Below are 16,362 nucleotides of genomic sequence, written 5' to 3' on the forward strand. Positions count from 1 at the left end.
ATGTTATTAATAGGAAAAAAAAGGCAAGAATATAGGAAGGCCGGTATTTTTTTCCAGAAAAGGTGGCAACCCTAGGCCTGACCCTCTCTAGTTACGTTACTACCAAAGGCCCAAATCTGTAACGTGGGTAGTTTGTACTTTGGAAACCCGACTGGGCTTTAAAATAGTAACCCAATTTGGCTGGAAACCCACGAACCTGGTGGCAACATCTGCATACCTCCCAACTGTCCATTTTTCGGAGGGACAGTCCCTCTTTTGACAGCTCAACCCGCAGTCCCTCATTTGTACTGGAAAGTCCCTCTTTTCTCTGCACTGAACAGCCAGAAAAAGAAACAAAGTTTCTCACTTATTTGGCTTTTAGCAGAGAGTCCAGAACAGGTAACAGGTGCAAATAAGATACTTTGTAACAATTTTTAGACACAAAAACACAGTTTAGATAAGGAGAAAAATTTTCAAACTTTCATAACCTGCCAAATTTTGTAAAACGAACATGGTAATTAGGGGGTGTGGCCACAGAAAGGGTGTGGTCAAAAAAAATTGCTGCGCTACGTGTGGAAAAAAATTTTTTGTCCCTCTTTTTACTTCCAAAATGTTGGGAGGTATGCATCTGCCTCCTCATGGGAATGACAGAGAGCCATGCATTTGCTAGTGTTATTATTACACATTTTGCTTAATGATCTCAACTCCTGACAGCTTGAAGAGAATAACACCAACATGAATGTTAACCTATTTTTATATAACACCGTTATTTTAGAAAAGAAGCAGCTGCAATATTTTATTTCCTTGTTATATAGAAGGTGGGTGTCATTTTCTGGACAATAAAGTTTGTTTAAAAAAAAAAGCCGAGTAACAAAAGACGACTGAAATATCTATAGCAAGTTCGATCAGTTCTAGCTAATAGTAGAAAGCGGAAGTGACGCACTATTGTGCAGACGCGTGTTTGAGGAAGTGGGAAGTCTCCAGCTTCGGAACCACCATGGAGGCTCCGGCAAAGGGTTTTTCTGGAGGAGAGGAAGAAGAGGAGTCTTTCCACGATTGTCAGGATGCGGCGCTTCTTCACAAGGAGACTGTGGGAGATAATGTAGCCTGTGCAGAAGACAAGGATGACCCAGCGCTCTGTGAGGGAGACAATAGGCTCCCGGGACAGGAGGAGAAGCTGGAAGACGAGGATGTAATGGAGTTTGATGAGGAGGCGCTGCTGGAGCTGGAAAAGGGACAGAGCGAGGAGGAGAGAGAGGTGAGGGGAAAACAAGTTGGCTCAGTGTTAAGGGGTGGTTCACCTTTGAGTTAACCTTTTGTATGTTATGGACAACTCTAAGCAACGTTTCAATTGGTCTTCATGATCTATTTTCTATAGTTTTATAGCTATTTGCCTTTTGCTTCTGACTCTCTGCAGCTTTCAAACAGGGGTCGCTGACCCCTTCTGGAAAACAAATGCTCTGTAAGGCTACACATGTATTGTTATTCCTCCTCTTTCTATTCAGGGCCTCTCCTATTCATACTCCAGTCTCTTATTCACATCAGTTACTAGGGTTGTTTGGTCCCTGGTTACCAGAGCTGCTGAATAAAAAGCTAAATAACTCAAAAACCTTAAATAATAAAAAATTAAAAACCAATTGCAAATTGTCTCATAATATCACTCTCTACATCTTACTAAAAGTTCTCTCTAAGGTGAACAATCCCTTTAAGGCGATCCCGTTGCTCTAAATGTAAAGGCTCCAATGTAGAATTTCAAGGGGAAGTTTACCTTTCATTAAACCAGCTAATTAGAAAAGTATGGTCAGTGCGCGCATGTTAATCTTCCCGATATCGTGCTGGTTTTGTAAACTCGGGAGAGTTCCCTTACAATGAAACCTTTAGTATAGTATCAACATGAGCACACATGACCTTAAAGTAAAGGGGAAGTTCACCCCTCTTTTACGGTTTAATTTTCTTTTAATTACAGCGGTCATTCAGTCAATTATCGAAACTATCGCGAAAATGTAATATTAGCTTCAGCATACTGAAATAAGAAACTTTCTAAATACAATCAATTAAAAATGATGTACCGTTTCTGAAATAATCAAATTTATCTTCACTATTCCGTTCTCAGCATCTGTTTCTCCTCATTCTCTCTTCATTCAGGAGTTGGGTGTCAGATGAGTGATCTAATATATCTTATAGGGGGGATACTTTTGCCTAGAAGATGTATTAGAGCTCACTCTATTAAAATCACCAGACATCATGTCTCTCTACATGCAGGATTTGTGCAAATTGCAGTTATTTTGTTAGATTTTGTTTGTACTGGAATCAGTTATTTGAGTGAGCTCTAATCCATCTGATAGGAAAGGAGCTCCCTTATAAGATATATTAAATTATTCATCTGACACCCAACTGCTGCATGAAGACAGAATGAAGAGAAACAGATGCTGAGAGAGGAATATTGTTAAACTTGATTATTTCAGAAACAATGCAGAATTTTTAATTGATTGTATTTAGAAAGTTTCTTACTTCATTCAGTTTGAGGAAGCTTATATCAATTTTTCATTTTTTAATAGTTTCCCTTTAAAGGGATACTGTCATGGGAAAGCATGTTTTTTCCAAAACACATCAGTTAATAGTGCTACTGCAGCAGAATTGTGCACTGAAATCCATTTCTCAACAGAGCAAACAGATTTTTTTTTTTATATTCAATTTTGAAATCTGACATGGGGCTAGACATATTGTCAATTTCCTAGCTGCCCCCAGTCATGTGACTTGTGCCTGCACTTTAGGATGGAACTACTTTCTGGCAGGCTGTTATTTCTCAATGGGACTTGGCTTTTACTATTGAGTGTTGTTTTTAGATCTTCCAGGCAGCTATCTTGTGTTAGGGAGCTGTTATCTGGTTACCTTCCCATTGTTCTGTTGTTAGGCTGCTGGGGGGGGTAATATCACTCCAACTTGCAGTACAGCAGTAAAGAGTGATTGAAGTTTATCAGAGCACAAGTCACATGACTGGGGCAGCTGGGAAATTGACAATATATCTAGCACCATGTCAGATTTCAAAATTGAATATAAAAAAAAATCTGTTTGCTCTTTTGACAAATGTATTTCAGTGCAGAATTCTGCTGGAGCAGCACTATTAACTGGTGCGTTTTGAAAAAAACACGTTTTCTCATTACAGTTTCCCTTTAAGCTCAAAGAGAGGCTAATGTGAGCTTCCATTACATCACATAACCATAATCTGCTGAAATAAAGTTGCTTTTTACCTTATGAGTAAAATGGTGACCCCCTGTGACAAGTTTGAAGTCCTGGATCATTGCTGCTATTGACAAGCTGAAACTTTAGGCTGGTGCAATAAGTTCAGTATGTAAAATATGCCATTTTTAGCCACATTAATTTTTAGGGTTTAGTTCTCCTTAAAAAATCAGATGGAGGGCTATAGAATTGAAAAACAGGTGCATTTCTCTGAACAGGTGTATACTAGGGAAGCAGATCTATGTAAGCGAAAGTAGACTTATGTTTTTATCATCTATCTTGTTTTAAAGGAGAAAAGAAAGCAGAGCACTACATTAAAAGAAGAAGGAAACCAGCTTTTTAAGAATGGAGGTATGTACAATCTTTTTCTTTTTTTGGAAACTCTGATTTGGTTCAGGATTTGGCACACTCCTCATTTTTTTTCTCCTTGCGCAAAAGTGTCCAGGTTTGATATTCGGCCAAATTCATTCCAAAGGATTCAGGGTTTTGGCTGAAATTAGAAGCTTAGGAAAGAAGGGTTTGGTGTGTCCCTACTTCATATATCATAGAGTGGAATGAAACTTGATTAGGTAGAATTCACAGTACTGACACGATTTGTATTTCTCAGGATATACAGTTAGGTCCATAAATCTTTGGACAGAGACAACTTTTTTCGAATTTTGTTTCCGTACATTACCACAATGAATTTTAACTAAAACAAATCCGATGAAGTCTGAAGTCTTGAACTCATGGACATCACCAGATTCTGGGTTCCCTTCCCTGCTCTGCCAGGCCTTTACTGCAGCGACTTTCAGTTGCTGTTTGTTTGTTGGCCTTTCTGTCCGAAGTTTAGTCTTCAACACGTGAAATGCAGCTCAATTAGGTTCAGATCAGGTGACTGACTTGGCCAATCAAGAATATTCCACTTCTTTGCTTTAATAAACTCCTGGGTTGCTTTGGCTGTATGTTTTGGGTCATTATGAAACACCTCCCAATCAATGTGACTGCATTTAGCTGGATTTGAGCAGACAGTGTCTCTGAACAGCTCAGAATTCATTCTTGTGCTTCTGTCCTGTGTCACATGATGGATAAACACTAGTGTCCCAGTGCCACTGGCAGCCATGCACGCCCAAGCCATCACACTGCCCCCCAAATGTTTTATTCATCATGTGGTATGCTTTGTATCATGAGCTGTTCCACGCCTTCTCCATACTTTTTTCTTGCCATCATTCTGGTAGAGGTTGGTTTTGGTTTCATCTGTCCAAAGAATGTTTTTCCAGAACTGTGCTGCCTTTTTTAGCAAAGTGCAATCTAGCCTTTCTATTCTTGATGCTTATGAGTGGCTTGTACCCTGCAGTGCACCCTCTGTATTTACTTTCATGCAGTCTTCTCTTTATGGTAGACTTGGATATGGATACACCGACCTCCTGGAGACTGTTGTTCACTTGTTTGGCTGTTGTGAAAATGATTCTGAGATCATCCACCACTGTTGTCTGTTGTGGACTTCCAGGTCTTTTTGCGTTGCTGAGTTCACCAGTGCTTTCTTTGTTTCTCAGGATGTACCAAACTGTAGATTTTGCCTCTCCTAATATTGCAGCAATTTCTCGGATGGGGTCTTTCTGTTTTGCAGCTTAAGGATGGCTTGTTTCACCTGCATGGAGAGCTCCTTTGACCACATGTTGTCTAAATCTTCCACATACAAGCACCCCCCCCCCCTCAAATCAACTCCAGGGCTTTTATCTGCTTCATTGATAATGACATAACAAAGGAATTGCCCCACCTGCCCATGAAATAGCCTTTGAGTCAATTGTCCAATTACTTTTGAACCCCTGAAATGAAGTGATTTTGTTAAAAAAAGGCTTTAGTTCCTCACATTTTTATGCAATCTTTTTGTTCAACCCACTGAATTAAAGCTGAAAGTCTGCAGTTCAACTGCGTCTGAGTTGTTTCATTTAAAATTCATTGTGGTCATGTACAGAACCAAAATTAGAAAAACGTTGTCTCTGTCCAAAGGTTTATGGACCTAACTGTAAATTAGGGATGCACCTAATCCTGGATTTGGCCTTTTTCAGCAGGATTCGGATTCGGCCGAATCCTTCTGCCCGGCCGAACCGAATCCAAATCCTAATTTGCATATGCAAATTAGGGGTGGGGAGGGAAATCGCATGACTTTTCGTCACAAAACAAGGAAGTAAAAATGTTTTCCCTTCCCACCCCTATTTTGCATATGCAAATTAGGGTTTGGGTTCGGTATTTAGCCGAATCTATCACAAAAGATTCGGCCAAATCCAAAATAGTGGATTCGGTGCATCCTTACTGTAAATCAGTATATTATAAATATAAAGCCATAATTTTTGTACAAATACACAATAAATATATAGATATAAGCAGTGGAACAGCACAACTGAGACATTACCATGTACCCAAACATTAAAGACGCGATTTCTATATAAAAATTAAGTTAATTATTCTATTTGCATTGTGTTGTTTCCCAGAATACACCGCTGCTGAAGCCGCATACACTCAAGCACTCCAGATGTGTCCAGCATTTTATTCTAAGGATCGTGCCATCCTTTTCTCAAACAGAGCTGCTGCAAGAATGAAACAGGTACGTGAACGAGGGCATTATTGTAAATGAACAAATAACTACGACACCCAGACATTGGATAATAATTATTTCACTCTAATGCATGTGTGTTAATGAAGCTGGTATATTTCTCCTACTGTGGAATGCATTTTACACCAGGAAACAATAACTAGATTAAGTAAGAGCCTTTATTTTCATTGGGTTACATGTGGGCTACTCGTTCCAAGTAGGAATGCAACGAATCCAGGATTTGGTTCGGGATTCGGCCTTTTTCATAATTTGCATATGCAAATTAGGGGCGGGGAGAGAATTTGCGTGACTTTTTGTCACAAAACCCTCGAATTCAGTTCAGTATTTGACCGAATCTTTTGCAAAGGATTCAAGGGTTCGGCCAAATCCAAAATAGTGGATTCGGTGCATCCCTAGTTCCAAGCACTCCTAGCCATTTACTATGGCTCATTTCTTTAATGCAGTGGGAAGTGTACATGTTCATGGCTTCTCCAATTACTTGGAAATGATACTAGGAAATACTCTAAGGGCCAGGGCACACGCTGCTATTTCGGGAGATTGGTCGCCCAGCGACAAACCACTTCTGCTTCAGGCGACTAATCTCCCCAAACTGCCTTCCCACCAGCTAGAAATGTAAATCTCCGGCAGGATGGCAGTCGGATCGCTTCGGCTTTCCAAAGTCGCCCGCACTTTCCTCATGAGGCAGCTTCGGGCAACTTCGGAAAATGAAGTGTTCCAAGTGCCATCCCCGTCTGCGGGAAGGCAGTTCGGGGATATTAGTCGCCCAAAGAAGAAGCGAATTGTCGATGTGCAACTAATCTCCCGAAATAGCAGCGTGTGCCCTTACCCAAAGAGGGTAGTATAGACCTTTCCCAGGACACACTGCTACAAATCTTCTGGGAAAGTGTAGTCTTTTCTTGAAGGAACAGTTCAGTGTAAAAATAAAAACTGGGTAAAAAGAAAGTATGTACAAAATAAAAAATGTTTCTATTAGAAAAGTTAGTTAGCCAAAAATGTAATGTATAAAGGCTAGAGTGACTGGATGTCTAACAGAACCCTACTTCCTGCTTTTCAACTCTATAACTCTTGAGTTAGTCAGTGACTATAAGGGGGGGCACAGGGGACATAACTGTTCAGTGAGTTTGCAATTTATCCTTGGCATTCAGCTCAGATTTAAAAGCAACAGTTATGAACCTTGTGGCTTCCCCTTAAGTCACTGATTGTTTACTGCCTGGTAACCAATCAGTGGAAACCAAGAGAGCTGAAAAGCAGGAAGTAGTGTTCTGGCTATTATGTTACACATCCAGTCACTCCAGCCTTTATACATTACATTTTTGGCTAACTAACTATATTAGAATTTTTTTTTATTTTGCACAGCCTATTTATTTACCCAGTTTTTATGTTTATACTGAACAATTCCTTTAAAACAGGATAGAACGCCATATAGAATGCATTGGGGTGATCCATTGGAGTTCTTGAGAGCTAAAGATCCAAACCTACTCTGTTGTTTTGCAGGACAATGTATGATCTCAGATATTTATTGTTTGATCTTTTCTGTACTTTTTTTTTTCTCCTCCCACCTAATAAATAACATTGATATATTTCTCTCTTACAGGATATGAATGATTTTGCCCTAAAAGATTGCTCAAAAGGTACAGCTTTCTTTTTTAAAAAATAGACTTAACGGCAAGCTGGCTGACTGTGTGTTTTATTATTAAAATAGACAATGTTTTATAAGTAGCATTTCTCTTTCTTGCTGTTTCTCATAAATAATCATTTGTTGTGTGCACATGGTTAAAAATAAATACAAATGCAGTAGGACGCTGTCATTCAAGAGGTATTCAGGTCAACATTTAGCATTTATATTAAATTTTGACCTAGTGTTTTAAGGTTCATTCCCACAATTCTGCATACAAAGTTAAGGTGAAGTAAAGTCTAAAATAGAATAATAGAAATGCTGTATTTTGTATACTAAACATGAACTTATTGCACCACAAGCCTAATAAAACAAATGATTTATGCTTTCAAAGTTGGCCACAGGGGGTCGCCATCTTGTAACTTTGTTAAACATCTTTGCAAGACCAAGACTGTGCACATGCTCAGTGTGGTCTGGGCTGTTTAGGGATCGTCATAAATTATCAAAACAGCACAAGTCAAATAATATCTGCCAGAAGCCGATACAGCAAGACTGATTAATAATCAGAATATACAGACTGCACTGGGTCCTGTGTTGTCATGTAATCTAATGTGGATTTTATAGTTTTTGTATTGTTTAATATAAACTTTCTCCAACTCTGCAGAACCAGTGGCTGCAGCAAAATAATCCTCCAATTAGAATCCCAGTTTATCTGTTTAAATCTGGCTCCATGATCTTTGTCCCTGCAGCTGGAGTTGGAAACAATAAAGGGGATGTAAAGGCAAAAATAAAATACAAATCTCTACACAGTCTTCGACTGCTCTACAGGGAAACAAACAAAGCTGCTTGAGTTCTGCATGGCTGGGAAGTAAAGCGGGGGCTCCCCCTGCTGTTCATAAGTATGATTGTTTCCCTGCAGAGCAGTTAGGGACCGTCTGACAGTTCCTATCCACAGCAGTAGATGAAGGGAGAATTCCACTGCATACAGTCAGGTTTCTTATAAAAACAGTACAAATTTTCAATTAAACTATATTGGAAATAGGTTTCTTTTTCATTAAAGACAGTAAAAATGTGATTTAATTTTTTTGCCTTTACATGCCCTTTAAAGTCAGCACATCAGAATGAGGCGAGGGAGAGGGTGGATCGGCCTAAGGAGAAGGGTGAAAGGAAACTGCTCACTGCAAGACAGAGACAGACTATCATGATGTTTGCTGAATCCAATATATTTTGACTCGGTCTATATACTTTGCCTTTATAATTCCAGCAATAGAGCTCAATCCCGACTACATCCGCGCATTACTGAGAAGAGCAGAGCTGTTTGAGAAGACTGATAAATTAGACGAAGCTTTGGCAGATTATAAATCCGTTCTGGAAAAAGATCCATCTGCTTATCCAGCCAGAGAGGCCTGCATGGTAAGTTGGCTGCATTCCTTGTGCATGTTTTACACATGCACATGCTTTAGTGCAGGGTGAGTTAGTGCAGGGTGAGCAGCAGATAGAAGAGAATAGAGTCTAAGGAAACCTTGACTGTGTTATTTCTTAGGAAGAACATCCATGATTCAGATACTGGGATGCAATGGAACTTTTCATACACTGCCATTATTATAGCTGCAATGAATGGTTGGTTCTGAAAATATTAAGGGATGCATATATTACTTTCTAGTAGTTGTCGCTACAAAGGCAGTCAAGCTTCAAAAGGAAGGTATTTCATGTAGGATTTATATATAATTAAAATCATAAAATAAAGCTACACTCCTGTACATCACATTTCAAAGGGGAGGTAAAAAAAATAAAATACAATTTTGCCAGATCAAGAGTGAAATTCGAAGCATCTTATACATTCATTGCCTATTTTCACTAGTGTTATTTACTGCAAATGTAAGTACTGTCCGTTGTCATGGGAAAATTTTTTTTCAAAATGCATCAGTTAATAGTGCTGCTCCAGCAGAATTCTGCACTGAAATCCATTTCTCAAAAGAGCAAACAGATTTTTTTATATTCAATTTTGAAATCTGACATGGGGCTAGACTTTTTGTCAGTTTCCCAGCTGCCCCAAGTCATGTGACTTGTGCTCTGATAAACTTCAATTACTCTTTACTGCTGTACTGCAAGTTGGAGTGATATCGCCCCCCCCCTTTTTCCTCCCAGCAGCCAAACAACAGAACAATGGGAAGGTAACCAGATAGCACCTCCCTAACACAAGATAACAGCTGCCTGGTAGATCTAAGAACAACACTCAATAGTAAAAACCCATGTCTCACTGAGACACATTCAGTTACATTGAGAAGGAAAAACAGCAGCCTGCCAGAAAGCATTTGTCTCCTTAAGTGCAGGCACAAGTCACATGACTGGGGGCAGCTGGGAAATTGACAAAATGTCTAGCCCCATGTCAGATTTCAAAATTGAATATAAAAAAATCTGTTTGCTCTTTTGAGAAATGGATTTCAGTGTAGCACTATTAACTGATGCGTTTTGGAAAAAAACATGTTTTCCGATGACAGGATCTCTTTTAAAATAAAAAGACCAATTGCAGAATATGTCTGTCTGCATATGTTCAGCCTGTAAAAACCCTTTTGTTGAGTTACTATGAATATTTTCATTCATCCAGGTCCTGGTATATCTAGAACAGGTATGGGACCTATTATCCAGAATGCTCGGGACCTGGGTCTTTTCATAATTTGGATCTTCATACTTAAAGACTACTAGAAAATCATGTAAACATTAAATAAAGCCAATAGGCTGGTTTTGCTTCTAATAAGGATTAATTATATCTTAGTTGGGATCAAGTACAAGGCACTGTTTTATTCTTACAGAGAAAAAGGAAATCATTTTAAAAATTTGGATTATTTGATTATAATGGAGTCTATGGGCCTTTCCGTAATTCGGAACATTTTTCCGGATAACAGATCCCATTCCTGTATAAGTAAGTCTATAGCAACTGGACTTGCTGAGTTATCGTTGAAGACGTTTCACTACTCATCCGGGCACCTTTTGTTGAGTGCGCGTCATCTTGAAATACGGTTATTGGCGTAAATCAAATTTCATGCTGATCTTATTTCCTCCATTTGTGACTCATTCAGCCTCCTCCTGCCAAGGCGTCTGTTTCATTGCATAGAAATTATCACGTGCAGCTTCAATTCCTAATTTGTACTGGAATGCTTCACTGGTCACCTTATATGTAAAAGATTTATTGGACATGGATCATCATTCCACCTAAAGGGGAACCTCACCCAATTTTGGACATAATACAGTTTAAGTTTCGAATATACATTCACAATATATCGTTATCGGTAAAGTTATTTCTAAATGAAGTTACTATTGAAAGCAGTATTTGTCTGTCCCTTTCCATTCTCTGCACGGCTGATTCTCACTATTGAAATGTTGTAGCTGAAGGCAAGATGCATGATTGGTGTGGGACATATTGGTCTAGTCTCACCATTTTAGATTAATATCTTCTTTTTTTTTCTCCCACTTTAATCTTCTAGCGCTTGCCCAGGCAGATTGATGAGAGAAATGAGAAAATGAAAGCAGAAATGATAAGTAAGTACCACAGGTAGGGGACCTGTTGTCCATAATGCCTGGGACCTGGGGTTTTCCGGATAACGGATGTTTCTGTAATTTGGATCTTCATACCTTAAAGCAGACCTGTCACCCAGACACAAAAATCTGTATAATAAAAATCCTTTTCAAATGAAACATGAAATCCAATTTCTATTCTGTATTAAAGAATTTATAGCTGTTGTAAACTCATTTAAAAATCTCAGCTGTCAATCAAATATTGTCTGTCCCTCCTCTATGCCCTGGTCATAGAGGCGGGGCAGACAATTACTTTCACTTTCCATTCAGCACTTCCTACATGCCACTGCCCTCCCCACATTCCCCCGTTCTCTTTACCATTTAATTGTGTAACCAGGACATGGGGATGGACATCAGGTCCCCCATTCTGGTGCACAAACAAGATTCTGAGATGATACAAGGCTTGCCTTAAAGGGGACCCATCACCCAAAAAAAAGTATTTCAAATTCTATGTTATCATGTTAGTCAAGCAAAATGAACTTTAATTACACTGTATAAATTAATTGAATCTTATTTCCATCAGTCTGGAAATTCATAATTATAACAAGCAGGCAGCAGCCATTCTGTGGACACTGTTATTAAGGCAAGACTTGTATCATCTCAGAATCTTGTTTGTGCACCAGAATGGGGGACCTGATGTCCATCCCCATGTCCTGGTTACACAATTAAATGGTAAAGAGAACGGGGGAATGTGGGGAGGGCAGTGGCATGTAGGAAGTGCTGAATGGAAAGTGAAAGTAATTGCCTAAGGCATAGAGGAGGGGCAGACAATATTTTATTAACAGCTGAGATATTTAAATGAGTTTACAACAGCTATGAATACTTTAATAAAAAAAAGAATTTGGGTTTCATGTTTAATTTGAACAGGACATTTATTATACAGCTTTTTATGTCTGGGTGACAGGTCCACTTTAATAACAGTGTCCACAAAATGGCTGCTGCCTGCTTGCTATAATTATGAATCCCCAGACTGACTGAAACAAGATACAAATAATTTATATAGTGTAATTAAAGTTCATTTTGCTTGACTAATGGCATAAAATAGGATTTTGGCACCCCCCAACTGCAGGATGACTTTCCTTCTCCTTTTAAGGGGCAGATTTAGCAAGGGTTTTTTTTTTATTGTCAAATTTGACTAGGGAGTTATTCAAGTTTTATTTGAGTTTATCAAAAAATTCCAATTAGGTTTTTGAGATTTATCATACTCTGGCCCTTTATAGGAGAAACAAACCCGTACTAGAAAAAAAACCCTACCCCCCTACCCTGCGTAGACCTCCCTCCTCCCCCACAGCCTAACTGCCCCCCCCCAGGCAAATGCCCCTAATTTTTACTTACCCCTCCGTGCAGCTCTGGCCTCGGGAGTTCTTCTTTTTTCGGTCTTCAGAATCCAAGCGGAGTTTCAGCGCATGCGCGGTTTGAGTAAATTTCTGGTCATGAACAACTGCGCATGCACCGAGAGTCACGACAATTTAATGCGCAGTTGTTCAGGACCGGAAACTTACTCCAACTGCGCATGAGCCGAAACTCCGCTCAGATTCCGAAGGTCTACACAGGGTAGGGGTTTTTTTCTAGTACAGGTTTGTTTCTCCTTTAAGAACTCATATTCGACTATTCGCCACCTAAAACCTGCCGAATTGCTGGTTCAGTCAATGGGAGACATCCAGGGATTAATTTGGAGTTGTTTGCAGCCTTCCTGACATTCCAGTTGTTTTCGGAGAAAAAACTGAATTGGATTCAGTTTGATTCAAGTTTTCGGGTCGATTCTATTCACGCGACTTTTAAAAATTTGTGTTTTTTTGATAAATTTCGATTTATCGAATTTCGCGTTCAAGGGAGTTTTAAAAAAAAAAAAAAAAAAAACACATGAATTCGAAATTCAACCCTTGATAAATGTGCATCTAACTGACATGTCGTCTATATGTCGTGCATATTTTGAAGATGTGACGTCTGAGCCGCCAGTCTAACACTCGCTTGTTTTTGTTCCTAGGTAAACTGAAGGATTTGGGGAACCTAGTCCTGAGGCCTTTCGGATTATCAACAGAAAACTTCCAAGTTAAACAAGATTCCTCGTCTGGCTCTTACTCTATAAACTTTGTTCAAAATCCAAACAATAACGGATGAAGGCCTGAGTGCAGACTGTGATTGTTACATATACGTTTATTGGGGAGGGAGATGCAGTTCAGCATGTACTGTATTGCTGCTCCATACAATGGCGGAGTTGTAAGCGTTTCAGTACGACTGCTGCACGAGAATCCCCGTTCTAATAATGTTGGCTGCGATTTGTTTCCCAACAGACTGACACTTCCCCATGTTTGGATAAAGGATTTCTTTGCTTGCGACATCAGGAATCTCTTAGTGAACATGATAACACGATAACTCGAGCGTATATTATTGTTCTATTAAATTCTGCCCCATTTGTTGAATCCGTAGAACTAAAATGTATTAAAAACCTCTAATTTAACAATCTGTGTTTGTCTGTATGTATCAAGGGAAATTCAGAACTTAAAAGGGGGGAAAATGACCTGAGCTCACCTGACATGTGCCCTCCCACCTCTAAATCGTTCTCCCTCTTCTTCACCTTGTTCCATGTGGAAGTGATGGATTTTGGCATTTTAAAGGAGAACTAAACCCTAAAAATAAATATATGACTAATAATGCCATATTTTATATACTGAACTTACCGTATTGCACCAGCCTAAAGTTCCAGCTTGTCAATAGCAGCAATGATCCAGGACTTCAAACTTGTCACAGGGGGTCACCATCTTGGAAAGTGTCTGTGACACTCACATGCTCAGTGGGCTCTGATTGGCTGTTGAGAAGCTAAGCTTAGGGCTCGTCACTAATTATCCAGCAGAAAATGAGGTTGGTCTGTAATATAAGCTGATGCTGCAGGGCTGATTATTAAATGCTGATGCTAATTGCACTGGTTTCTGTGCTGCCATGTAGTAATTATGTGTATTAATTACTAATCAGCCTTATATTGTGACATTTCTATTCTATGTGTACTGTATATTGTGAGTGGGTCCCTAAGCTCAGTAAGTGACAGCAGCACAGAGCATGTGCAGTGAATCAGCAGAAAAGAAGATGGGGAGCTACTGGGGCATCTTTGGAGACACAGATCTTTACTGCTAAAGGGCTGTGCTTGCCTTGGGCTGGTACAGAATCCAAAAACATTATGTACAACATTTCTAGCTTACTTCTTTAGTTTAACTTTTCTTGTCCTTTAAAGGGATTCTGTCATGATTTTTATGATGTTTTTATTTCAACATTACACTGCAAATAATTCACTCTACAATATAAAATGTAATTCCTGAACCAGCAAGTGTAATTTTTTTTTAGTTGTAATATTGGTGTGTAGGTGCATCTCAGGTCATTTTGCCTGGTCATGTGCTTTCAGAAAGAGCCAGCACTTTAGGAGAGAAATGCTTTCTGGCAGGCTGCTGTTTTTCCTTCTCAATGTAACTGAATGTGTCTCAGTGGGACATGGGTTTTTTACTATTGAGTGTTGTTCTTAGATCTACCAGGCAGCTGTTATCTTGTGTTAGGGAGCCGTTATCTGGTTACCTTCCCATTGTTCTGTTGTTAGGCTGCTGGGGGGGGGGGTGAGGGATTATTATGACTTGCAGTACAGCAGTAAAGATTGACCCACAAGTCACATGACTGGGGGCAGCTGGGAAACTGACAATATGTCAAGCCCCATGTCCAATTTCAAATTAAATATAAAAAAAATCTGGTTGCTCTTTTGAGAAATGGATTTCAGTGCAGAATTCTGCTGGAGCAGCACTATTAACTGATGCGTTTGGACCATTGACCTGATACAAGGCTTATTAGCAATTTTAATTCAGATTCAGATCGCAGCACGATTTAAGAGTCCGCTCTGTAGCACAAGCTTCTATGAATGACAAATATCATTTTACACTTCATGGTTCCCAGTCCCAAAGCTTAGCTTCCCAACAGCAGCCCAGAGCACACTGAGCATGTGCAGTGCCACTGACACACAAACGATGGCCTAACATGATCTAAGATGGGTTTGCTGCTAGGGACACCTTTTAGGGCTGGATTATTACTCCTATAAGACTGCTAAACCTCTTGACTGGTACAGTAACTCTAGTATATTCTAGATTAAGCCCTTGCTGAGCATGCTCACTGATCTGACATCTGTAACAGAGTGAAGATTTCTTTACTGCCGGTACACATGTGGGGGAGGGGACTATAGGGATCAAATGGAATAAAGTAATTTTTTGTTGTATATTGGAGAAAAAAACAGGCAAATTACCTAGCTATTACTCTCTGCATGAAACAGTTGGTAACGAGCACTTCAGCTAATTATTTATTTAAGCGCCTTATCGCTGTGTAAATACTGCCTATTAAAGGCTGCGGAGTTATCCAGCTATAGGTCAACAGTGAGAGTACACATTATGCACGGCAGAAACAATATATATATGTGTATATGGAAAATACAATTCTGGAGTGGAGTGTTCACCTCCAGTTGGGGGACACAATCACAATTTTTATTTGATAGGGACATCTTTAAAGGGATTCGTTCATGATTTTTATGGTGAAGTTTTTATTTCTAAATTACACTGCAATTAAATCACTCTACAATATAAAATGTAATTCCTGAACCAGCAAGTGTTTTTTTTTTTTTTTAGTTATAATATCGGTGTGTAGGTGCATCTCAGGTCATTTTGCCTGGTCATGTGCTTTCAGAAAGAGCCAGCACTTTAGGATGGAACTGCTTTCTGGCAGGCTGTTGTTTCTCCTACTCAATGTAACTGAATGTGTCTCAGTGGGACCTGGATTTTACTATTGAGTGCTGTTTTTAGATCTACCAGGCAGCTGTTATCTTGTGTTAGGGAGCTGCTATCTGGTTACCTTCCCATTGTTTTGTTGTTAGGCTGCTGGGGGGAAAGGAGGGGGTGATATTACTCCAACTTACAGTACAGCAGTAAGGGCAGAGACACGCGGTCACATTTGGGGAGATTAGTCACCTCACGACAAATCTCCTCTTCTTCAGGGCAACTAATGTCCCTGAACTGCCTAGAATGTAAATCGCCGACGGGATGGCACTCGGATCGCTTCTTTTTTTCCGGACGACTTTGGAAAATGAAACTTTCCGAGTGTCATCTCGCTGGCTATTTACATTCAAGCTGGCGGGAAGGCAGTTTGGGGAGATTAGTCGCCCCGAGGCAACAGAAATTTGTCGCCGGGCGGCTAATCTCCCAGAATCTGACCATGTGTCTCTGCCCTAAAAAGTGACTGAAGTTTATCAGAGCACAAGTCACATGACTGGGGGCAACAGGGAAACTGACAATATGTCTAGCCCCATGTCAGATTTTGAGAATTAAATATAAAA

General features: G+C 39.6%; 1 protein-coding gene across 1 annotated transcript; it reads left to right on the top strand.

The window, feature by feature from the left end:
* Positions 1–893: 893 nt before the first annotated feature.
* Positions 894–13,467, top strand: ttc1.S (tetratricopeptide repeat domain 1 S homeolog). The gene is made up of 7 exons (XM_018254890.2): positions 894–1,237; positions 3,510–3,570; positions 5,694–5,806; positions 7,410–7,446; positions 8,695–8,843; positions 10,916–10,970; positions 12,994–13,467. The coding sequence occupies exons 1-7, from the start codon at positions 977–979 to the stop codon at positions 13,125–13,127; spliced, it is 810 nt and encodes a 269-aa protein (XP_018110379.1). The 5' UTR covers positions 894–976; the 3' UTR covers positions 13,128–13,467.
* Positions 13,468–16,362: the final 2,895 nt, after the last annotated feature.

The sequence above is a fragment of the Xenopus laevis genome, chromosome 3S (genome assembly GCF_017654675.1).
Source record: "Xenopus laevis strain J_2021 chromosome 3S, Xenopus_laevis_v10.1, whole genome shotgun sequence".
NCBI lineage: Eukaryota > Metazoa > Chordata > Amphibia > Anura > Pipidae > Xenopus > Xenopus laevis.